General features: G+C 34.1%; 2 protein-coding genes across 4 annotated transcripts in view; both read left to right on the top strand.

The window, feature by feature from the left end:
* The first annotated feature begins 1,267 nt into the window (after nucleotides 1-1,267).
* dgat2 (diacylglycerol O-acyltransferase 2) lies at nucleotides 1,268-14,254 on the top strand. The gene is made up of 8 exons (XM_051121306.1): nucleotides 1,268-1,655; nucleotides 2,650-2,778; nucleotides 4,541-4,648; nucleotides 4,782-4,852; nucleotides 7,867-8,071; nucleotides 9,989-10,163; nucleotides 10,674-10,876; nucleotides 12,943-14,254. Exons 1-8 carry the CDS (start codon nucleotides 1,616-1,618, stop codon nucleotides 13,095-13,097), a joined length of 1,086 nt encoding a protein of 361 aa, XP_050977263.1. The 5' UTR covers nucleotides 1,268-1,615; the 3' UTR covers nucleotides 13,098-14,254.
* A 2,840-nt stretch (nucleotides 14,255-17,094) lies between these two features.
* Nucleotides 17,095-26,958, top strand: part of uvrag (UV radiation resistance associated gene) — a 155,711-nt gene continuing 145,847 nt past the window's right edge. For all 3 annotated transcript variants that reach the window (XM_051120918.1, XM_051120919.1, XM_051120920.1), the window contains exons 1-2: nucleotides 17,095-17,430; nucleotides 26,362-26,479. In XM_051120918.1, coding sequence (XP_050976875.1) covers nucleotides 17,323-17,430; nucleotides 26,362-26,479 — 226 coding nt within the window. In that variant the 5' untranslated portion in view covers nucleotides 17,095-17,322. The remainder of the gene's footprint in view (nucleotides 17,431-26,361; nucleotides 26,480-26,958) is intronic.

Below are 26,958 nucleotides of genomic sequence, written 5' to 3' on the forward strand. Positions count from 1 at the left end.
TTATCATGCTATGAAAATCTGATTATATCATTATTGTTATGTTTTAGAACAAAAGAGCAAAGTACAAGTCGACCGGATGCTAGTACATTTTTTATCATTTCAACAACACCTTATCTGCACCTGCAACAGTGGGGAAAACATACAATTTGGATGACCACTATTGCAAAGGACAAAAACAATATCTACTTGTAAGAACACGATTCTGTTTTGTCCACTCCTGCTGATGAAGACGTAAACAATACAAGAAAGAAGAAGAAATCATGATCTCTGTTTGACCACCAAATTGAGACATAAGTATGTCAGTGTATATCAATTAATGCCAACAAATGAGGTTTTGTCTAATAGAGATTGAGTTCAAAGACCGACTGAATGATCTCTGCCACATGGACCTTTGATATTGATACAGTACAAACTACAGTGAGCTTGTGCAATTTACTGTCTAGACAATATATTTCCCCATCAAAACTGGCTGATTATTGGCACCTAGTACACATTAAAATGGTCTTATCATCAGTTTTTACCTGTGATAGATATCAGATATCAAAAAGATGTCAAGTAAATAGTTAAACATAGTAAAATATTATTTAGAACTAGTGGGCTAAGAATTATTTAACAAACATCTGAATACGTTTAAAACCCGAATTGCTCATTTCTGACTAAAAACTACATTCTACATACACTATCTTGCATAACAATATACTGTGTATTGTAAAGATGTAAATATACACCAAACATAACACACATTTATATTTCAAGCAGTTGATAATATACTTGAGCAGCTGCAGATCAGACAGAGATAAAGGTGAGTGGTCTCTCTGCCATCTGAGTGCTGTCCAAGCCTGGCAAGAAGAACAGACCAGTGAAGGTCACTGGCAGTAGCAACACTGGCCTTGGGGTTGTGAAAAAGAAAAATTGCGAAAAATTATGAAACAGCTAATGTCCCTTATGGACATTAATTCTGGCAGGCTCCTATCCCTCACAAATTTCACTCTTTCGCTTCTCAAGGCCTATTGGGAGTTTTGTATAATGACTTACAAAGTGTATTTTTACTTTTAGCAATAGAATATTTTAGTCTTGGTGTATGATAAATACTTAAAGTTTAAATATCTGAGACAAAATAAATGAGCAATAATGATTGTTTTATATAAAGAGTGGATGGACGATCAGTGCTGGTAAATAAAGCCCGGGGGCGGGGCTAAATTCTCCTCCACCTGATTGGCCAGGCGCTCATCCTTGTCTAGTTTACCTTCACAGACCTTTAAAACCTCATCAGATGAAGCGATAACCAGTCAGTCAGAGTCAACCATCTCAGCAGGGAGCCTTGAAAGTTTGACAGCTCCAGCAAGCTATAGCAGACAGAAATTCATCAGAGAGGAACAGCTTTTGGGAATTAAAAACTTGACAATTTCTTCAACGTCTTAAAATATTGCTGAGGGCGAAGGCGGTTGCAGTTTGATTGACAGCGCTTTTTATGCTCCGCCCCCCGAGGCGCTTAAATGACGGGCGCGCTCCTGTGAGTTCGCGGCTGATGCCAGTACAGAGAGGGATGCTGTAGAGCAGCTCAACTATCACCGGCGAGATTTATTTTGTTTAAGTTGTTATTCTTACCTCAAAAATGAAGACCATACTCGCAGCATATTCCGGTGTCAAAAAGGGTGAGTAAAAAATTTTCATTTAATTTTTTGTTATAATTGAATTAAGGTTCATTGTTTTGTATGTGCATGTAATATATATATATATACAATACCGTTCAAAAGTTTGGGGTCAGTACATTTTTTTTTTTTAAGAAAATAATACTTTTATTCACCAAGGATGTATTAAGTTAATAATTAAACGTTTATTAAAAGTTAATAATAAATAATTTACGTTGTTATAAAATATTTATATTTTGAATAAACACTGTACTTTTTAAACTTGTTATTCATTAAAGAATCCTGAAAAAAAAAATCACAGGTTCCAAAAAATATTTGTCAGCACAACTGTTGATATTATCCAACATTGATCATTCTAATAATAAATCCGCATATTAGAATGATTTCTGAAGGATCATGTGACACTTAAGACTGGAGTAACAGCTAATAAAAATTCAGCTTTTCATCACAGGAATAAATTCTATTTTAAAGTAAGAAACATTATTTTATATTGTAAAAACATTTTGCAATATTACTGTTTTTTTTCTATATTTTTAATCAAATAAATGCAGCCTTGATGAGCATAAGAGACTTCTTTAAAGACTATTACAAGTCTTACTGACCCCAAACTTTTGAACAGTAGTATATATATATATATATATATGGTGTGGCTGATGTTTGTTATTTTTTAGTCAGGATGGATGTGTGTGCATGTGCCAGTACTGTGTGTTTTTTCTTTTTTGCACTGTGAAAAATTGGCTTGAGTTTTGCAAATAGTGAATTATAAATGCCACAGTGTTGGTTGTGTGCTCTCACTCATAGAATGTAATAAGTAATTTGGTCATTTGGCAACAGATCACATTTTATACACCAAAAGCAGCCATTCTCAACTGACATCCCAGTCATGATATGCATGTTGACATTTATTCCTTGGCTTCAGACAGACCTTAATGAAGACAACAAGCGTTCCTACAATATTAAGCTGTTTAATTCCAATTCTCCTTTAAATCCCGTACAGGCTCAGGCTCCAGCATCCTCTCGGCCTTGCATGACCTGCCGTCCGTCCCCTGGCTGACACGATCCAAGATCGTGAAACATCTGCAGGTGATCTCCGTCCTGCAGTTTGTCATCACATTTCTTGCCATGGGTGAGTGTAACAATTAAGTTCATTACGAGACTTAGTCGGCGGCTTAGAGATTTTACAGTGTAGGGCATTGTGTCGCCTTACTAAACTTGTATGAATTAATTTCAGTGTTTATAAATATTAAAGGAATAGTTCACCCCAAAAAAATTGGATTAAAAATTTGTATCTTAGGTCATCCAACATGTAGATGAGTTTGTTTAGTCATCGGAACAGAGTTGACATTTTAAATTACATAATTTGCTCATCACTGGATCTATTGTAGTGAATGGGTGCCGTCAGAAAGAGTGTTCAAATAGTTCATAAAATAACCCACAAGTAATCCAGTCCATTAATTAACGGCTTGTGAAGTAAAAAAGATCTGTTTGTAAGAAACAAATCCATCACTGAGTACTTCAAATTATTGCTAAGTCTTCTATCCATAATATTGCTCCAGTGAAAAAGTTGTCTTGTCTGAATCAGGAGAGAAATCTGCACAGATCAAGTATAAGCGAAAACAGTCCAAAACATTTCTAGAAAATATGTTTTGGATTTTGATGTGAGAGGATAAGAGGGGATGGACTTTTTTGCAGGAGGTGGTGGATTATTATGGATTATGGACTCATTTTATGGCCAGAAGTGAAGGTTTTAAAGTTAAAATGGCTTAATGATGGATTTGTTTCTTACAAACACACAGCTTTTTGATTTACCAAGTGTTAACTGATGGACTGGAGTGTGGATTACTTGTGGATTATTGTGATTGTTTTTATCTGCTCTCATTCTGATGGCACCCATTCACTGCAGACGATCCACTGGTAAGAAAGTCACGTAATGCTAAATTTCTCCAAATCTGTTTTGGTGAAGAAACAAACTTACTGACATCTTAGATGAGCATTTTTGGGTGAACTATTCCTTTAAAATCTCAGCTCTCTGCATCTTTAGCTTGCTTTATACATTTAAAAACATATAAAACATATAAATTTAAAAACATATAAAAACTTGAATGATTTTAACTTGGACCAATAAGCAAACATCTGTATTTTATGTGATTTATTTTTTGTTATTTTAATATATTTTATTTTATGTTTATTTTATTATACATTAAAAAAATGTGCTTTTAATTTAAACCAATAAGCAAACACCTGTATTTTATTTAATTTTTATTTAATTTGATAAAAAAAAGCATTTTGTTTATTAGTTTTATTTTATTATAGAAAAAAACCTTGGGTGCTTTCAGGCCAATAAGCAAACACCTGTATTGTATTTCATTTTTATTTTAGAAAAAATATTTTATTTATTATTGTTTTATTTTATTTATTATTATTTTTATTTTATTGTAGATAAAAAAAACGTAGGTGCTTTTGGACCAATAAGCAAACACCTGTTTATTTTATTTTATTTTATTTTATTTTAGATAAAAAACTTGAGTGCTTTTGACTTGGACCAATAAGCAAACACCTGTATTGTATTTTATTTTTAGTTTATAATAAATTTTTTATTTATTATTATTTTATTTTATTTTTTATTTATTATTATTTTTATTTTATTGTAGATAAAAAAACGTAGGTGCTTTTGGACCAATAAGCAAAAATCTGTTTTGTTTTATTTTATTTTATTTTATGTTCCGATGAAGAAACAAACTCATACATCTTGGATGACCTGAGTAAATTTTTAGCATTTTTGGGTGAACTATTCCTTTAAAATCTAAGCTCTCTGCATCTTTAGCTTTCTTTATACATACATTTGTATACAAATACGTCAACTCTAAATTCTGTTTTTGCTTTTCTAGGCATTGGCTGCTCTTTGCTTCTGATGTACATGTTTTGCACTGACTGCTGGGTAATTGCTGCAATTTACACCGCCTGGCTCATCTATGACTGGAATACCCCTAAACAAGGTGACCTTTTCGATCTTCTCCCCCTGATTAAAGTACATCATACATGATTCAATCTTTTTAGAAGTGCAGAATGCTGGTTATGACTGTGTTTGCATTTGTGTTCTTTGTTAATGTTCCAATCTCAATATCTTAGGAGGCCGCAGATCGACCTGGGTGAGAAACTGGACTGTGTGGAAATACTTTAGAGACTATTTTCCCATAAGAGTAAGTGATTTTACGTCTTATACAACATTACAGTTTAAGAAAACAAAATAAAAGCCTAAGCACTGAACAGCTAATAGTTACATAAAAATTATCCTCAAAAGTGGAATTAGAAAATGTATGGACTTTGCAAATCTCAAAACACAAATCCTCCGAGATTTATATTTAGATTTAAAAGCACAGTTCATGCAAAAATGTACATCTTCTGTTAAAAAATTTGGAGTCGGTAAGTTTTTTTAAAAAAAATGTTTTTGACCGAATGCTCAACCAGATTACATTTATATAAACAGTGTTATTGTATTTTTCAGGATTCTTTGGTAAATAGAAAAATATTTATTTTTTGTAATAATATAAAAGACTTTACTGTCACATTTGATGACTTTCATGCCTCCTTTCTGAATAAAAGAATTCGGTTGTTTAAGAAAAAATTGACTGACCCCAAACTTTTGAATGGAAGTCTATATATTCTGGCCAGCATAAAATGTGTAAATATGCATCAATAACTCTATTAAGTGCAAAGGGGAAAAGATAAAAAATACATTTTATCAGCCATTAGTTTCGTCCTGTTCTTTTCTCTGCTTGACATTCCTGTCGGGTTGGGTGGATCTTGATGTGAGTTGTAAGTGCACTGCTAGACTTTGCTCGTCTTGATTAGTAGAAACTTAATCACTGAGGACTTGTTTTTCTCTTTGTCTGTGCGTGGCTTAGTAAAGGCCTTAACACCTAGGTGATACAGAAACTTTACTAGAACTAAATTATGAGACACATTATTACACACAGATTAGCATAAACAAATATCTGCATGACGAAAGAGAACAAAAGCAAACCTCTCCAACACACATTTCTATAATATAAAAATGGTCTAAGAAAAAATAATGTAATGTAAATGTTAATTTAACATTCACATTGAATCAAAACAACAGTCAAGCCTTAATATAAAAAATATATGTGAGTCAGTCAGGACTCAAAGGAATGCCCTGTGTGTTCTACTTGGCTTGGACGTTTACCTTGCAGTGCACGTAGTGCGTTTAGTCACATGATGAGATCATCACTTCGCCGAGCGTTACAGTGCGTGCCAGCTGCGTTATGATAAGCGTGAATACAAATAAATTCAGTGGTGACCAACTTATCTTGCTGATAAGTTAGGTGTAAAAATGATAAAGTCAGACCTATTGCAAACAAATTTATGAAGAAAATGGGTTCAGATAAGAACTAGATACAATTATAACTGGATCTTTTATTTTATTGTATTTCTTTATTGTTATTGTTTTTTATTTAAGTATTTATTATTTGTGTATTATTATAGATTAAAATGTAGGTGCTTTTGACTTGGACCAGTCAGCAAACACCTGTATTTTATTTTATTTTTTGTATTTTATTATTTTATTTAATATTCTGTATTTATATAATATATTCTATTTTATTTTGTTTTTATGTCATTTTATTTTTAATTTAATTAATTTTAATTTAATTTAATTTTATAAAAATATTTTTTATTTTATTATAGATTAAAAAAAAACTTTGGTGCTTTTGACTTGGACTGGTAAGCAATCACCTGTATTTTAATTATTTATTTATTTTAAATTAGATTAGAATAGATAAAAAATGGGTGCATTTGACTTGGACCAATAATAAGTCAATAGTATTTTATTTTATTTTATTATTATTATTATTATTTTGCATTTTATTATAGATAAAAAAAACTCGGGTGCTTTTGACTTGGACCAAACAGCTGTATTGAATTGAACTGAATTGAATTGAATTTCATTTCATTTCTGTAATTTTAATTATTATTTTTTATTATAGATAAAAATCTGGTTGCTTTTGACATAGACCAATAAGCAAACACCTGTATTTTATTTTATTTTATTATTTTATTTTTTTATTTTGGATAAAAAAATGTTGGTGCTTTTGACTTGGACCGGTAAGCAATCACCTGTATTTTAATTACATTTTTTGTATTTTATTATTATTATTATTTATTTTATTTTATTTTACTATAGATTTAAAAAAAACTTTGGTGCTTTTGACTTGGACCAATAAGCAAACACCTGTATTTAATTTAATTTATTTTTTTTATTTGTATTTATTATTTTTTATTATAGATAAAAAATGTGGTTGCTTTTGACATAGAACAATAAGCAAACACCTGTATTTTATTTTATTTATATATACATGGGTGCTTTTGATAGCAATGCAGTAAAAACCACTTAAGGTGTGGTCACATTTACCATTGTTTTGCAAATTTTCATAGGTGAGATCCAGTCATTTCAATAGGAATTCACACAATTTGGAATTCCTCATGAAGATAAAAGATTTCTGCACGCAGATTTCGCAATGGTTTCAAGTCTCAAGTCTGAAATGCAAATTCACCACATTGACCCACAAAAGCTGCTTGCTTTGAAAGTGCATTCACACATCACTAGACTATTGACAATAAACCTGCTTCACCTGTTAAATTTCACTAATGTTCCTTGAAACGCTCAAAAACCATCACATCTGACGTAGCATCTGTGTGAAAACCTTTGTTTTTTTCATCCATTAATGTCATTATGCAACACTGGCTGTTTGATTAGCTGTTCATATGTACACAGGCCATGCAGCTTTCACACTCTGTATATACTCTGAGTGCAGACGGTTTCTTTTGAGATGTTAACGGTTGCTTCACTCTAATATCTGCTGAAAGCTTGTGTCTGTACTTAATTATCTGAGGAAAAGAATATATATTAGAACAGGAGATAAGTGCTTAATGATAATTCTTGATAAGAAAATGTGTTCGTGAAGAACATAATGTACACACGGGTAATTGTACCTGTGTCTGAGTAAAGATAAAGTATGCCATTACTGACCTATGTCATAAATCTAGAAATCTAGGTCTGTTTAATGCATTTGTTTAACAGCTGTTAAAATGATGTTTAATTAATAATTTCCCACTGTGCATATGACGCATATGTGCATATAAATGCAATTGTGTCACTGCAGTTAAATTAATCACATTTTTCTCTGATTATTTGCAGCTTATCAAAACGCATAACCTGCTTCCCAGCCGAAACTACATTTTTGGCTACCACCCTCATGGCATCTTCTGTTTTGGTGCTTTTTGCAACTTTGGGACTGAGGCCACAGGATTCTCCAAGATATTCCCTGGAATCAAGCCGTCTCTGGCTACATTAGCTGGAAACTTCCGCTTGCCAGTGTTTAGGGATTACCTGATGTCTGGAGGTACATATTAGTTTCATTTTATGGGTTAAAGCTTACATGTATTCATTGCCTGCAGTTGCATCATGTGGCACTGAGTGAAGATCAAACTGACTGAATGCATGAAGTTCAATTTTGGCTGATTAAAAAGAAGAGCATATATTGTCCTCTCTGTGGTATAGATAAGAATCCCGTAGTCTATCAAGGACCTCTGAGCTTTGTCCTATTGCGTATAGAGACACAGCCCTACATGTGCTGATGTCAATATTTTTGAAGAACTTCTGTTGAAACCTGCCCTATGTACCCACAGATTGATAGAATTTTCTTCCACTCTCTTATAAGAAACAAACATTAATAGTTTCTTAAAAAAATGTCAAATATTTTCTCAAAAATTCCAGTAATATAATATATATATATATATATATATATATGTATATATATATAGAATTTAAATGTAATACAATTAAATAAATTCAATTAACTTCAATCTACATCTCACAATTAGTTTTCAGCTGTAACTGTTTGATTCACTAAAATGAACCGACTCATAGAGCCTTTTTGATTCACTAAAAAGAACTGGCTCACAAGAGTCATTTGTTTGGGAATCGCACTACCCTGTCTGCTGCTGTGTATTTTTCGGTTCCCTAAAAAGAACCAAATCATAAGAGTCATTTGTTCGGGAATCGCACTACCCTGGCTGCGGTTTAGGTTCGCTAAAAAGAACAGACTCATAAGAGTCATTTGTTCAGGAATCGTACTGCCCCCCTGGCTGCTGTTTATATATTTGATTCATAAAAAAGAATTGGCTCATAAGAGCCACTCATTTACGAGTCGGACTTTAATAGCTGCTCTGTATATTTTTGATTCACTAAATAAAACTGGCCCATAAGAGTCTTTTGTTTGGGAATTGCTCTACCTTGGCTACTGTGTATATTTTTGATTCACTAAAAAAAAAACAAGTTATAGGAATCATTTGTTAGGAAAACTGAAAATCCTGGCTGCGGTGTGTATATTTTCGGTTCACTAAAAATAACCAAATCAAAAGAGTCATTTGTTAGGAAATCGCACTACCCTTGTTGCAGTGTGTTTTTTTTGGTTCACTAAAAATAACCGACTTATAAGAATCATTTGTTCGGGAATCGCACTACCCTGTCTGCTGCTGTGTATTTTTCAGTTCACTAAAAAGAACCGAATCATAAGAGTCATTTGTTCAGAAATCGTACTGCCCTGGCTGCTGGGTATTTTTGATTCACTAAAAAGAACTGGCTCATAAGAGTCTTTTGTTCTGGAATTGCTCTACCCTGTTTATATTTTTGAATTACTGAAAAAAACAAGTTATGGGACTCATTTGTTAGGAAATTGCACTACCCTGGCTGCTGCTGTGTATGTTTTTGGTTCACTAAAAAGAACCAAATCATAAGAATCATTTGCTTGGGAATCGCACTACCCTGGCTGCTGCTGTGTATGTTTTCGGTTCACTAAAAAGAACCGAATCATAAGAATCATTTGCTTGGGAATCGCACTACCCTGGCTGCTGCTGTGTATGTTTTCAGTTCACTAAAAAGAACCGAATCATAAGAGTCATTTGTTCAGAATAGTACTGCCCTGGCTGCGGTTGATGTACATAAGCATGTGCGAGGACCGGACAGTATATTTGAATAAGCATGTGTGAGAACTGTTAACAAATCGGGGTAAGAAATGAATTTAAAAAATGTTTTTGACCTAAATATTTTGACTCTGAAAATTTAGCCTAGTTGAAGTACCTGCTGAGATTTTTTAAAAATCATTTTTATTTTAAATTGGTTTATTTAGGCTATTTACAGTTTGCATTTCAGTGATTCGTTTTTTAGCTTTTCATCATTTCAAGAACCCTCTGTTCCTTCACAAACCCCAACTAATATAAACTGTTGACCAAAAACTCTATACGTTTCTGTTTCTCAGGTATCTGCCCAGTAAACCGTAACTCCATCGACTACCTCCTGTCCAGTAACGGTACGGGCAACGCTGTGGTCATCGTGATCGGAGGAGCAGCCGAGTCTCTGGACTGCGCCCCAGGAATGAACTCTGTCACGCTGAGAAACCGCAAAGGCTTTGTGAAGCTGGCCCTCAAGCAAGGGTGAGAACTGCAAATCATTTCCCTCACCACCTTTCCAGCATTGTTTACTTCAGCACTACTTCACAAAAAACAAATCAATAAAGTTCAATGTGCTGTCTAGGCTTATGATGGTAGTAGTAGCTTGAGCTTTTCCTGAAGTTCTACATCCTCTGATTCAGTTCTGTTGGGATTCTCTTGGCGAACAATAATTGGCAGGGCTTTAAAGCTGAAGCAACACAAAGCCTTCAGAAATAAGCCCATGTTGGGTTAGCAAAGCAGTTTGGAGTGAATTAAGCCAGTATTTTGTGTTCAGAAACAGCTACATCATTACAAAAGCAATATTAATACTGAGAAAATCCTCAGCTATTCAAATCTCATAGAAGCTTATAGAATATATTTCTTATCTCACAGGATTTTATGACACAGTTACACTAAAACAGTTGTTTTTATGTAAATTAACCATCTTTGTGTTTTAAAATGTGCCTTTCTTTGTAATTTTTGTAATATTTTAACCTTCTGTTTCCCTTTCAGTGCTGATCTGGTGCCTGTCTACTCATTTGGTGAGAATGAGGTTTACAAACAACTGATTTTTGACGATGACTCTTGGTGGCGTACGGTTCAAAAGAGGCTTCAGAAAATTTTAGGCTTTGCCCCGTGCCTGTTTCATGGCTGTGGACTGTTCTTCCGTGAGTCCTGGGGTCTTGTACCATATTGCAAACCCATCACTACTGTTGGTGAGTAATGCCACGTTTGATGTGTTTTGGCCATATTTTCTTCTAGATAATCAAGACTTTTCAGGTTAGCCTTTGGCTAAGTTTGATTAAGTGATTAAGTGTGTATTGTCACGGGGGCGGAGCAAAGCGACAGACACAGTGGGCGTGACGTCAGGCCTCGGAGAGGCTTTTATTAAACAATAAAACAAAGTGTCCAAAAAGGGGGAAAAAGTGTCCAAAACAAAAGGGGGATCTGGTGTCCTCGAAGTGACGGGGTTCCGTGAAGGAGGGGTAGTGTTCCAAAAGGGAAGGGTCCAGGTAAGGGGCGGAGTCCGGCGGCCGCACGCGCTCCCCGCTCAGGTCCGGGGGTGCGAGGGGCGGCGGCTTCTCTAGCGGCATCGTCCTCCTCCACCTACGCGGCGCTTCTGGGGGATAACACGGCCCGGCATCCTGGCCCGTCAGCCGTTACGGGTGCGGTCCGGCAACTCGTCCTGCGGCGCTGGTTCCCTCTTCACCCCTTCCTGGACCCACGAGGACACCAGCGTGCATGCACGGGGAAGAGACCGGTCTCCTGAGGAGAGGCGCGCTCGGCATTTTAACAGCGGCGGTGATGAGGCTTCATTCACATCAGGTGTGCCTCATCACACGCCGCCAGACCTGGATGTTTCGGCGCCCCTCCTCCTCCCACACGCCCACTCCCGTCGGGAGCCTGGTGAAGGGCGGCGATTACCGACGGGGTGCAGCTGACAATAAGGGGGGGAGGCAGTCGACTCGTCACAGTATATATATGCGTACACTACCAGTCAAAAGTTTTTGAACAGTAAGATATTTAATGTTTTTTTAAAGAAGTCTCTTCTGCTCACCAAGCCTGCATTTATTTGATTCAAAGTACACTAAAAACAGTGAAATTTTGAAATATTTGTACCATTTAAAATAACAGATTTCTATTTGAATATATTTTATGATGTAATTTATATCTGTGATCAAAAGCTGAATTTTCAGCATCATTACCCCTGTCACATGATCTTTCAGAAATCATTCTAATATGATTTGCTGTTCAAAAAACATTTATTAATATTATCAATATTTAAAACAGTTCAGTACAATTTGTCAGGATTCTTTGACGAAAAGAAAGATCCAAAGATCAGCATTTATCTGAAATAAAAAGCTTTTGTAACATTACACACTATACCATTCAAAAGCTTGGAGTCAGTAATTTATTTGGGGAAAAACATTATTGAAATTAATATTTTTATCTATTTCAGATAAATGCTGTTTTCTGAATTTTCTATTAATGAAAGAAACCTGAAAAAAAATCTACTCAGCTGTTTTCAGCATAATAATAATAAATGTTTTTGAGCAGCAAATCAGAATATTAAAATGATTTCAGAAGGATCATGTGACTGGAGTAATGATTCCTAAAAATCATCTTTGAAATCACAGGAATAAATTACATTTTACAATATATTAAAACACAAGACCGTTATTTTAAATAGTAAATATATTTTAAAATTTTACTGTTTTTGCTGTACTTCAGATCAAATAAATCCAGGCTTGGTGAGCAGAAGAGACTTCTTGAAAAAACATTAAAATTTTTTAAAAATCATTAAAAAACTGATTTTGATAAAGTAAAAAAAAAAATTAATATAATAAAGTATTTTATTTTATTAAATTATTCTCATGTATTTACTTAATAAATAAATATGATAAATATATACATAAATAATTAATATGTATTTAAAATTATATTTATTAGAACTTTATATTATTTACAGGTTTAATGCTGATATTTAGATATATTTACACATGTTTACAACCTTTAAATCTTATATATGCGTATTTGAATCCTATAGCTTTAAACGGACAGAAAGCTGTTTTACATGGGTTGTAAGGTAACAATCTAAATATAGTTAAATACAGTCCAAGGACAGTCTCTATGTTGATAGAACCGCTCTTTCAGTTTACGGTCGATATTTGCTGACATCAGGACCGCATTAATGGTTAAAATTTAGTCATTTGTTGACATGATCTTGGTTTAACTAGAGTTTAATGTTCTTTGAATGAACTTATGTTTCTCTTTTCTACAGTTGGCGAACCCATCACAGTTCCAAAAATCGAGGAGCCGACTCAGGACGTCATCGACATGTACCATGCCATGTACATTAGGTCCCTCAAGTCTCTCTTTGACAATTACAAGACCCGTTTCGGTCTAAATGAAAGCGACACCCTTCATATTCAGTGAAAGCGCTGAGGAATAGTAACTTTTATAAAGGAACATCTGCCTCCCAACTAAAGTGCCTGTTCAGAAAAGGTGAAAGAAATCAATGCTGTTTCTATTCATTCATTACAGTAAACTGGACTGAAATGTACTGTACCACATGGGATGCAGTGAATCTAGTCTGTGTCACTTTTGCTTATTGCCACTGGGTGGCATTATGCAATAACACTACATCGACTTCTGTCAAGTATAATCTAGATTTTACTCTGGTGGATGTATATTCTTCAATATATGGCAATACATTTACAAGTAATGTATTTAAGGTTTCATTTAAAAGCTGTAATAGATAAAACTACATTTTTGTTTGCGCCCCTTGTATTATTTTACTGCACAAGCAATGCAATGTTCTGCCTCACTAAAAAAGTCACAGGGTGGTTGTGTAACCAAAGAGTGGAGGTGGAGCAAAAGTGTGATTAATTTGTTGGAAAAAGTTTGAGTAAAAGTAAACATGATGAATGTTTGATCCTCGAAAGTCAAAGAGGAGGTAAAAGTGAAGTCTAGAAGGTGAAGATTATAACGAATACCTGTAAATGTGTGATAGTATTATCGAAACGCTAATGAATGCTGGTCATTTTTGTCTGTAACGCTATTGATAATTTACCACGGAAGTATTAATTGTGCATATATACAGTAAGTTGCACATGCTTTGTTGAGCTCAAGCACATAGTTTACCTGCTACTAAGACAGCAGCCTTCAAACACGTTCAGTTTCACCATGTCCCCTTATATGACATCAACACATTGTCCCAGTTACACGTTTCAGGCGTTTATTCAGTAAGCAAATGCTGGAGAAACCACAAACATGTGTTTGGATGCCAAATCAAACAAACTTGAATTTAAGTGCCAAAATGTATGTATGCAATCATTTTTAACCTGAGATATTAAAGTTTGTATTGTGATTGTTTATTTAATGGATTCAGGGGACCTGCAGCTCTTGAATGGTGGGTAATAAGAAAGTACTTGCTGATATATAACCAAGGTTTCGGAGTTGTGACTAATTGCCTTTTAAGTTGTGAATATGCAATAAATGCTGCAGTGTCAGTTGTCATTGATGTGTATGAAATCCTGATTCTTTACAGTAAACTTTTATATATTTTCAGAATAAACATTTATGGAAAAGTACTACGTGCTGTCTTTTTTTTGAGCCATAACACTGTCCTTGACACATAAATTAGAGAATTATGCAACAGTTCTAGATTATTAGTCCAAAGACCATGGACCATATTTTTTTATTTATCAATAAGGCTATATAACAAAATCAGTATCTTATTAAAAAATGAAACATAGTAAATGTTCCTGATTTATTTTTGTGTAAATTCAAATGAAATTTGGTCAATCAAATAACACTTGATAATTCACATCCACAGAAAAATCCAGATACACCAGTCAAAAGTTTTTGAACAGCAATATTTTTTTAAGGTTTTTAAAGAAGTCACTTCTGCTCACCAAGCCTGCATTTATTTGATCCAAAGTACAGCAAAAACAGTAACATTTTTCTATTTAAAACAACTGCTTTCTATTTGAATATTTTTTTTAATGCAATTTATTCCTGTGATTTTAAAGCTGAATTTTTAGCATCATTACTCCAGTAACACGATCCTTCAGAAAACAAATAGACTTTTAAAGTGTATAATGTTACAAACACTTTTCATTTCAGATAAACGCTGATCTTTAGATCTTTCTATTCATCAAAGAATCCTGAAAAAAAAAAATTATGTAATTTTAAATATTGATAATAATAATAATAAACGTTTCTTGAACAGCAAATCAGCATATTAGAATGCTTGTGACACTGAAGACTGGAGTAATGATGCTGAAAATTTAGCTTTAATCACATTTATTATAAATATTAAAATATATTAAAATAGAAAGCAGTTATTTTAAATAGTACAAATATTTAGATTAAAAATCTTACTGTTGAAAAACTTTTGACTGGTAGTGTACATTATAGAATTTATCACAGTAGCATGTACTAGATATAAACGCAGTAACATATGCCACTATACTGAACAAAAATCAATTTCTGGGGCCCAGGAACTAAGGTGGATCCTAATTTGGTTACAAAAGTGTAACTGGGACCTGTTATTTGATTGGCTTATATTAGTGAGGTGGGGCACACAGCCATGACTGAAAGATATTGATTTATTTACTGTATCTAGGTCACTAATTGTTTACTAAGGTTAAATGTTTTTCACAAATGAAAATAATCTACATGTAGGCATGCAGAAATTATAGATGTCATGTTAAATTATAAACTATAATAAATCCAGGAAATTATAAAATAAAAAACCCCAAAACAAAACAAAAAACAATATATACAGTTTTTGAACAAGATTGAACAAAGATTTTTAATGTTAATTTTTTTTTATCCAAAAGCATTAATATTGTGAAATATTTTTACTGTTTAAAATAATTGCTTTCTATTTGAATATATTCTAAAATGTAATTTATTCTTGTGATTAAAATCCTTTAGAAATCAATCTAATATGCTGATTTGCTGTTCAAGAAACATTTATTATTATGTTATAAATATTAAAAACGAAATATTTAATAATACATTTGTTCAGGATACGTTAATGAATAGAAAGTATATATATATATATATATACTTTTATATATTTAAAGAAATTATAGAAATTAATACTTTTATTTAGCAAGGATGCTAAATTGCTCAAAATTGATGATAAAACAATTTATAATGTTACAAAAGATTTTTATTTCAGATAAATGCTGTTCTTCTGAACTTTCCATTCATCATAGAAACCTGAAAGAATTCTACTCAGCTGTTTTCAACATACTACTACTACTACTACTACTACTAATAATAATAATAATAAATGTTTTTTGAAAAGCAAATCAGAATATTAGAATGATTTCTGAAGGATCATGTGATTCAGCTTTGAAATCACAGGAAAATTTTTAAATATTTTTATTTATGTCACAGGACATTTTAAAATATATTCAAATAGAAAACAGTTATTGTAAACTAAAAATATTTTAACATTTTGCTGTTTTTGCTTGTACTGGATCGAATAAATGCAGGCTTAGTGAGCAGAAGAAAAAAAAAAAAATCTTACTGTTCAAAAACTATATAGTATAGTTTGTAAAAAATAAAAATACAATAAAACAGTTATGAGTTATTCTAAATAGCCAAAGGAGTAACTAGGTCACTTTATGTTTGACAAAATCCTTTATGTAATATAGCCTAATATGTAATATGTTATATACATATTAGGCTATGGACAAATAGACCCATATATTTTAAATATATATATATATATTTAAAATATATGGGTCTATTTGTCCATAGCCTAATATGTATATAACATATTTTATTTGATCCATATGAAATTTACAGTTTTTTTTCACTGTTTACTACTTTTAAACAAGTACAAGGTTTTCAAGGTTTTCAATGCAGTTGCCTTATTATGAGTAAATTTGGGCAATGGCGCCCTCTTGTGCTTCATGTACACTTTTATTTAAAAATAATAATAATAACAATAATAATAATAATAATAAATAACTATAATAATAATAACACAATGCTATATACTGATTGATTGATTAATTAATTAGTAATAATTTACCAAAAACTCTTTGTTTAGCGAACTGTCCTTTTATCGTTATATAAGTACAAAAACCATGCCAGTTTGGCAGTGTATTGCACATTTTACATTTTATGCTCGTATCAGTGCAACGCTCATCCTGATATTGAGTTTAACGGGAGAACACACGGTTTTCATTCAGCTCTCCGCCCGTTGGGATCACGTTACTCAAACACTCGGCCCCTCACTTCCTCATATTTGTAGGAACACAGAGCGCAGCATGAGTTTCTAAGGCCTCCTTCCGCCCTTTTCCTTTTGATTGACAAGCTCTCCACCAATCAACTCGGAATATCCATTTACGTCATCAAACGTCTATTTGAGTGACAGCCTCCTCAGCCAATAGGCGTCATGCGAGGGTTTGCCGATCAAGGTCGCGGTAATGGCTTCCTAGGAAAGACTTACTTTGTTTATGCCGCCGTTGGGATCCCAGTAGCTGCGTTTAGCGGGCTCGGTGTACGTTATATTACAGATCTGCACGTTTGCGAAGAAAGCTCGGAAACTGACACCTTCGTGCCCGGGAGTTTCTCGCCGATGGGGCTGAGTTGTATGGCTGAATGAGGCGATCGCCTGTGGTACCGTAGAAGGATGAACTCCATCGCCGGTCGGGATCTCGCAGTGTCCGCTGGAGCTGTCAGTAGCAACCCCGGAGCAGCATCATCCAGAGTCCTGCATGTGGAGCTCACATCACAACAGGTACACCTGCAGCCGTACCATTCATGTGTGGATCCATAATGTGTGAACGTCTAGCGGATCTGCTTGTGCATGTGTCACATGTCACCGGACGATCATAACACTGGGCCTCCATGTCCAGTTAAGCTCTGGTCAGCATTTCTGAATGCAGTGGAGTTTGAAATAGAAATATGAGAGGCGATAAACAAGACGTTGTTAATAATAAAGCGCTGGCTTGTTTATTAAATATGCTAGACCGGTTGTACAGTGTATAGTGACTGGCTGTCTTGTCACTGTGGGTCTCCAAACTCCAACAGAAATACAAAATAGACCAGACAGCATCTTAATATTTATTATTCATGCTTCAAAGAGCATGGAAATGGCTTGGAAGGTAGTAGTGGTGCTGCATAGAATAAACTGTGCTGAATTCAATTGCACTGCAGCTTTTTGACAGCACTGTCATAAATTACTATAAATGATGTCATATTTTAAGATTGTTTTGGGGGGGTTGCAAAGAAAGACCTTTGTGTGAATGTTTGGTTCACTTGGTTTCTTAGAATTTAGTAGCTGACATTTAAATGGTTTAGCCACCGGAAAACAGTGTTTGTGTTTATATTATTGTTGTGTATTTTATTGTTTTTTTTTTTTACATTTTATATTTCAGGCAGAAGTTGCACATTGTGTATTGTTGATGTAATGCTTGATATTGTTATTAGAGAAGAGCTGTGATAGCCTGTGTTGTAACAACTGCAGTGTTGCAATACACACAGCACTTATACATGCCCTGAATCTGAGTGTAGATCTCAGTTATATGGAATGATAGTTATGTCCTGCAGCGATCGTCTGTTTAATCACATCACTGGTTCCCGGGAAGTGTTTTGGGGATTGCAGGTTTTCCTCTTAAGCGGTGTCTGTTGATGACTTGGCATTCTGCGTTGGGAAATGTTGCATTACTTAATGCTGCAAACATGTTGTGTCATGGCTTTAAGCAAAGAGTGGTTTCCTGCAGGTAGAACTGAACCAGATTATTATTATTTTTTGTAATATATTATGTAATATAATATAATATAATGTAATATAATGATGTAATATTAAGTTTTACATTTTTTGTATTATTATTATTATATTTTTTTTAGTTTTACATAATAAGTTTGCCATTAGTACATTAGCCCACATCATGTAGAGCTTTAGATTAATCTATATAAAATTGCAGCTGCAAAATGATTATTCGCGATCAATCGATTCAAAATAAAAGTTTGTTAACGTTCTATATATCTGTGTACTGTGTATATTTATTATGTATATATTAACACACACATACATGTGTATATATTAAGGAAAAAATATAAAATTTCTATGTATAATATTTCTTTTCATATATAATATAGATTAAATACAAGTGTTTACATACAAATACATACAAAACATACAAATATTTGTGAAAATATGCATATAAGCGTGTGTATTTATATATACATAATAAACACATGCACAGTAAACATTCATATAGTATGTAAACATAAACATTATTTTGAATCGATTAATTGTGACTAATCATTTTGCAGCTCTAAATCAAATGCACCATGCACCAAACCAACCGTGCAATGAAAAGTACTTATAAACCAGCTGTTGTTAAACAAAAGAGAAGCTTTATGAATCCGTGTATCATTCGTCCATTCGTTTTTTGATTTAATATTGAAGGAAGAAACGTGAAAAAACGGCTCCTTTTTTTTTTTTTTTTTTCCTTTTTTTTTCAGAGAAAAGAAAAAACAAGAATTCTGCTCGGTTTTTCGTTCAGGGGTGGAAAAATGAATAAACAGCGTGAAAATTCGATTTCTACAAACACCCCTTTCTGCTGATTGGCTCTTTCTGCCACCGCCAGTTCTTCCGCAGTTTTGCGCAGAATAATAGTCCTCCACGGCTGCAGTTGAATGGAAAATTAACACGTTGATTGCAACTACATTTAATTTTTTTCTCATCAAACAACCAGTCTAATGAATGGCTCGACACAACCCGTACCGGGGGAGAGGCTAGAACAGTGCTTTCTTCTGTATGCTGTTTTCAAAGTTCCAGGGCGTCCGCAAAATAATTGGTTATAGCCTTCCGTATTTTCTGGACTGTAAGTCATGATTTTTTTTTTATCATGAAACATGCTGTGATTAATTCCAAAGTAATTTATAGGTTATAATAATCTCAACATCAAATAATCTTAAAGGGGTTATCGGATGCCCATTTTTCACAAGGTGATATGATTCTTTAGGGTCTTAATGAAAAGTCTATAATATACTTCGGTTAAAAATTCTCAATGCTTGTGTAAAACAACACCCTTTTTACCTTGCCAAAATCAGCTCTGCAAAAATCCGGTCGAGGCTGCTTTAAATGTTAATGAGCTCTGCTTGCCCCGCCCCTCTCTTCTCTCTGTGGAGTGACGAGCCTGTTTACTTTAGCCTTGTTTTAGGAAAGGTGATTGCAGACATTCATTAAAAAACCCTTATACTCACTTCTGCTGTAGGTGAAGCTGGATCACGAATGATTTGCGCGAACATAGACACATTTATATAGATCGTGAGGTGCGTTCCATTCACTAACAAACTTAATCCACTGCATGTTCAGTGGCTCAGATGTCGGGAGCAAATGATGACCACTGTGTTCATTATTACATCCAGCAACACAACACCTCAATCGCTCGATCAGAGATATTCTTCTGTCTTACATCCTTGCTCCGGCATCGAAACAGTGGAGGTTGGACTGTGACAGCTGATCTGAGGTAAGACGCTCATGTCAATCAACTATCGTGGGAGCGGCCTAACGTCACACCGACAGGCATCTGAGAATGGCTCAATTTGAAAAAGGGGATATTATTTTTACAGATTAATTAAAAACCACTGCTAGATTTTTATCATTATAGGGTAGATTTGTACATACACTGCCAACACACATTAATGTTCAAACAACGTGTGAAACTCTGCATCCGATGACCCTTTTAATGTAGACTGTGGTTCATGTTTGTGGCATACGCCAGAAAAATGTTCAAGGAGACGAAAGCAGAGCATCCTGTTGTTTTCTATATTTATCAAAGCAATGAATTTGCAGTCATGTTGAATTTATATAAATAAAAATACATTTTTTTTCCATTTTGAATGATTTTCTGTATGACTGTAAATGACAGAGTATTAAGTTGTTTCCGCTCCCGAGGAAAGAAATTTAAGTGATGCGCCGGCGCCTCGCGCACTCACACAACAAATCAGTGCACTGTTCATTATCAAAGTATGAACCGTCAACCAAACGAATAAAAAGTTATTATGCTTAATTAAATTTGTCTGTTGTACAATAGTCTATAGGCTAAAGGTTATTTTACTTGCATATTGGGACCTAACTGAAGAAGCCTTCTTTACAAAAATATTTTAACAGGTAAATCGCAAACAGTCTGTGGAAATTTTGGACTGAATGAGTCCTTTTGGCATTTGAATTAATAAAAATAATTAAGTAGTTGTTTGTAACAGCACTACTGTTGTATAGGCTAGCATATTTTTGTTTTACATGGCTACTTATATATATTTTTTTTATTCTTGTTTGTTTTCTGAATACCATTAATTTAAGGATTTGCCATGAAGTGAGGTGAAGTAAATGTTAGTAGTGTTTATGTGTACACGGACTTGCCCTGGAAGTTTAGTTGGTTTTATTTGATCAATTAATACACAACATTAATGAAAACAAAGTTATGACTGCTGTGCATTTACACTTCACTATGGTCTGCACTTGACAGTGGGCGTTTATGTGCTCAGCTTATTTAACCCATTGCAACTTATTGGAACTGTGTGAACTATCACCTATCCTGGCTACTCACCTTGTTATTATCGGCTTTATTTATTTATTTATTTACTGGGGAAAAATGTCCTGTTTGCACTTTTAATGGCAGAGAATCATGACTTTCCCTTTTTTTTAATGTGTTGTAAAACATTCCTATGCCAATCCTGCTGAAGTATATTAAAGGGTACAGAGGGTTTGGTTTAACTGGATTTAATGTACAACTAATCTAATTATTTATATTTTAGCCCTGTTCTAGGCTCTCCCCCAGTACGGGTTGTGTTGAGCCATTTGTTTGTGTGGTTGTTTGATGAGAAAAAGATTAAATGTAGTTGCAATAGATGTGTTAATTATCCGTTCAACTGCAGCCGCGGAGGACTATTATTCTGTGCAAAACTGACGGCGGCATGGTGTGATCTTCGGCTGACCAATCAGCAGAAAGGGGTGTTTCGTTCCCGCCCACATGTAGAAATCGAATATTCAAGCTGTTTCTTCATTTTTCCACCCATGAACGAAGAGCGAAAATTCAATCTGAATTCTTGTTTTTCTTTTTTCTGGTAAAATGAAAAAAACAAACAAACACATTTTTATATTTCTTCTTTTAATATCAAAAAACGAATGGACGAATGATACACGGATTCATACACGGATTCTTCTGCGTAGTTTTATTTAACTCAACTCTTGTTTAAAAATGGCTATATGACTAGCTTAAAATGAACAAATGGGTTGGAAATTAAAAATCAGACACGTAATTACTAGAGGCGTCAGCAATAATCAAAAGGTGAACGTTTATTAATAAGAAATTTAAAAAATGTTATTTTATAATATATTAATTATTATTTATTCAGCTTATTTATTAATGTTCGTTTGTTGAACATATTAATAAATGTTAATTTCCAACTTATTTTGGTTTCATTTTAAACAAGAAATATAGTCATTTTTAAACAATAATTGAGTTAAATAAAACTACACACAAGCTTGGGTTAAACATTTAACCCAATCGCTGGGTTTGTCCATATTTCAACCAGCCCTGGGTTGTATTTACGAGCATTTTTTGCACAGTTTTGTGCATCTGGAAAAAAATGACGGACTACAACTCTTTCTCTTCTTTTTTTCTTTGTCTTCTGTTCTGTTTTTGTTAAAAAGGAAAGCATTAGAACTGAAATATGAAACCATATGTGAAGTCCCTTTCACATGATAGTAGCTTGTCAGAGCTTGTCACACCTGTCTGAATTTTATTTTACAGGAAATGGTTGTTATGACACCAATTGCCTTGGCACTTACACAAGTCACTTGTGACTCCCTTACAGCTTGAGGCAAAGTCCCAAAGGACCACTGTTATGGACTATAGATGACCTTTGTCACCCTCGAAGGCCGTTCATTTTGTTGTGCAGCAGAAGAGCGTTTCTATTCAGAGTGATGTGATTCATTGACTCCAGCATTAAGTCTTGCTTGATTTGGTGTTTCGGTTTCATTCAGCTGTTTGAAACAGCTGTGAATCGCCTAATAAGGGAAAGTTGATCGTATACCAGCTTGTTTGTTCCTGTGCTAGTTAAGTAGCCTGGTAACCTACTAAATTGTACCAGTGAACTTCTGCATTTCAGAGTCTGGGACAAACTGACCCTGGATGTTCCTCAGTGTTTTGTAGTCTGAAACAAGACAAAAATGGGGGGGGAACTGAACAAAGTGCGGTGTTGTTTCTGTAGCTTCAATAATCCTGTGGGGCATCCCATGACTTAGATTTAGTGTTTAATGCCTCACGGGCGGCGCTGGAAATTCTCTGTGGCTGGTTGTGATGAAAGCTGGTCAGGTGAAGACTTTAGTGTGCTGAACTCTCAGATTAAATGTTTCATTGAAATGGCTGTGGCCCTGTGTCTTAAATCCGGCCCTTGTAGTAACTCTGCAGTTTCTCTCCATCTCATGTTCTGTAGATTAGGATCACAAGGTTAACTTTTTTTTTTTTTTTTTTTTTTTTTAATCGATTTTCATTTGTACGAAACTATCGATTCTTAGAGTCTAGCATGTTTGCGGTCAACGAATGGAACATTGTAGCTCTCCTCTCATCCAATAAATCGTAATAAGCTTTGTGCTTTGTTACTTTCAATACAAACTAAAGTCTCAGATTTTGAAGTTCTGCCCATTTTATTACATTATTCTAACAATAAATGCTGTTTTGGTGCTGTTTAATGTGGATTGACAGATTGCTGTAGCATCTCAGTTCAAGCCACCCCAAAAGGCCACGTGAACTGATTATCTTCTCCAGTTTAAAACCAGTTATAGCACAAAATAAATAACCATAGGTATGTTAAAAGAAAGGTTACAACTTACCACGCCAAGAGGTCAACAGCTTGTAAACAATGTCAGGTAACGCCACATTTACCTCAGAAAAATCATATTTAGTGACCATAAACTCGTTAGTCGGCTAGAAAATGTAACTCTAAAGAGGAGGATTTTGCAAGTGCACCATATAACATACTCGTTATAATTTTAAACTGTTGTTCAGTGTTTCATTTATGTTTGAATAAATCTGGCAAGTTTTTCTGACATATTAAAAAAAAAAAAAAAAATTGGAGTAGAAATATAATTATGCAATTGTAGCTTTATTATTCTAAAACTTAACTGAGTGTTAAAGGAGAAGTTCACTTCCAAAACAAAGATTCACGTATAATGTACTCACCCCCTTGTCATCCAAGATGTTCATGTCTTTCTTTCTTCAGTTGTAAAGAAATTGTGTTTTTTGAGGGAAACGTTTCAGGATTTTTCTCCATATAATGACCCCGAATAACCTTCAGTATTCTAATAATGTAGTAGCAACTAGGGATGTTACAATTCTCAATATAATATCGAACCGTTCTGTATGACATCCACGGTTCAATACGCGCTTGTGAATTGTGGTTTTTCGGTTTTGCATTTAAATAAGTTCCTTGTTTTATTTCTCTCTGAATTTGCTGTATGTTTGCCCACAATTTCACATGATGAAATGAGGAAACGTTTCCCGCTTATATTTGAAAAAGCAACACACGCAGAGCATCTTCCATTCCTTTCTAAACCTGTTGTCCACCAAAAGAGTTATAAAAACAAAAGTTATAAAAAACATTAAACTTAATTTGATGTGGATTCTCATCACAGAATGAGGCAGACGATAAATTCTATACTCATATTCTATGTATGTCGATTAGCAGTGGCTTATGAAAATACACGAGATGGCTTAAAGAACACAGATAAACTATGTATTAATGCAGACGAGTGTTTATTGTCCTTACATTTCATCATTCAAATTGTTTAACGTTGTGTCTTGTTTTAAATCAGTTAAAGCAATAGCGATGCCTTTATCCATATTAGAGAAGCTGGAACGGGACGTCATCAGTGCTACGTCTTTGACGCATATGTGGATTTTCTGCACGAGGGTGCCCTCTGGTGTCCAGTATGAATGAAACCCATTCTGTTTCGCGTAAAAATCGAAAAATAATACATCTCTCAAAAGAAAAATTAAGCAGGCATATACTAAACCACGCTTTTTCCAGTGTACAGAGGTTTAAGGGAGTATTTTGTTAATTTGTTGCAAAAAAAACACCACACTGAAGTGGCAAGATATCAGAACCGAACCGAAAACCGTGGTTAAAAACTGTTGCATCCCTAGTAGCAACTGAGTCTCATTTATATTTTACAGCAAGAGTTGAGAGATTTATTTTTTCTCTGAGACATTTGGCATGCACTGTACCTGATATATATATATATATATATATATATATATATATCTCCAAAATATTTGATATTGAATTTAATTGAAATAGAGCTGTCAAATTATTCATTGTGATTAATCGCATCTTAAATAAAAGTTTATGTTTACATACTATATGTGTGTGTAATGTGTATAGTTATTATGTATATATAAGTACACACACATACATATATATTTTAAGGGAAAAATGTTAGCACTTTATATCAAATATTTATGTATAATCTAATTTATATACAAATATATATATTTTTAAAATAATATATGCATGTATGTTTGTGTATTTATATGTACATAATAAATATACACAAACTTTTAAGAATTGTGAAATTTGTGTCCAAACCTAGCCCTAATAATAATCAATTATTTTTATTTTATTTTATTTTATTTTATTTTATTTTATTTTATTTTATTTTATTTTATTTTATTTACCAAGACTCCACTTTAAAAACCTGTGCTTTAGACAGTGTAAACAGTAAGGAGTGATATATGCAAAATGCATTCTTGAAACAGTCTAACCAGTTTTTAATTACTTTTATATGCAAACACATGCTGGTTGTGTAATTATGTGAGTGTACTCATCATGTTGTCTTTTTTCAGTGTTTTGTACCATTAGCGGCTACTTTTTAAGACGCTGATTCAAGTTTCAAAAAGCCTGCATTCGGTTTTTATTCTATTATGTTCCATCTAGGTGTTTTATGTAAACGCCTCCCAAAGAAATCTTCACGGTCATAATCAGATGAACCTGTAACGTCAGTTACACAAGACTTCTGTAAGACCAATTAATCGACTACTTATTTAGGCAACTTCCTTTCTGTGGTCACATCGTAGACCTGTTTTATAGCCTCTTTTTAACCTACAAGAGCTCTATGGTAAACCTTTCCATGCCTACCAGTTCCTTTTCCCTTGGCTCCTTCAAAGCGTTGGGTTTGCGCCTAATGTGCGGCGGTGATGTCATGGTTCAGTCAGGGTGGATGACTTGGCTTTGTAGTGATGTGACGTGAGACTCACAATGATGTTTTGTGTTTGTGTGTCAGTCTGTTCCTGTTCACTGTCATTGGCTTGTGTGGAAAAACTGAGAATTGTGAAGCATTTTATTGCATGCGCGATCCAGCAAATGGGAGATTTAATATCAGCGAGTTGGACTGTGAGAAATATTGTGATAATTTCCATTGACGGCTCAAATGGTATTGATAAAAGCCATTGTAAACTCGTTGCTAGTGAATCAGAGATTGTTTTTTTTTTTTTTTTTTTTTTTTTTTTTGCATAGTATAAATATGTGTGTCTGAGGAGTATAGACCTGTTGATTATAAAGGAAAGTAATAATGACGTTAAATGGCATCTAATATCATATTTGTCCATTACTCTGGTCTCTCTCACTAACTGTCTTTCTTTCTTTGTCCTGACAGAGGCGTTTACGTCACTTGCGGAGCATAGCAGCCCGTAACATTGTGAACAAGAATGGCTCTCCTCTACTTGACACTTACTTCACCCTTCACCTCTGCCAGGAAGAACGGATATCACGAGGTGACTGAAGCCAGCTAAACTGGCTGCTACTGTCTGATTGTTCACTTCATTTATTATATTGTATTACATTCTGTGATACAATGTTTTGATAGTGCCATAGTGTCAATGTTGGCAAGTCTGTGGGAATTGGGCTACTTCAACAGTGTTGCTATGGGTGTTTATCATGTCGTATGGTTGAAACGACCCCAATAATGTGATATTTAGCGCCTGGGATGCAAATTTTATCAGGGGAACCCTGCCAAAAGCGTGTATTTTAACCCCCTGGAATGCAATTTTTACCGGGGAACCCCCACCGAATCGCAATTGGGCTAGTTTTGAATAGCAATTGGGAGGGTTTTGTTGTGAAAACCTGGCAACCCTGCATAGTGTTTACACTTTACAAGTGTGGAGAGATCAACTTGTGATTGGTGTACTTTGTTATCTTTGTAAATTAAAAATTGGATATTAAAAGTGCAGTAGTTAAAATTACTTCTGTGATG

The sequence above is a fragment of the Labeo rohita genome, chromosome 10, assembly GCF_022985175.1.
Source record: "Labeo rohita strain BAU-BD-2019 chromosome 10, IGBB_LRoh.1.0, whole genome shotgun sequence".
Lineage (NCBI taxonomy): Eukaryota > Metazoa > Chordata > Actinopteri > Cypriniformes > Cyprinidae > Labeo > Labeo rohita.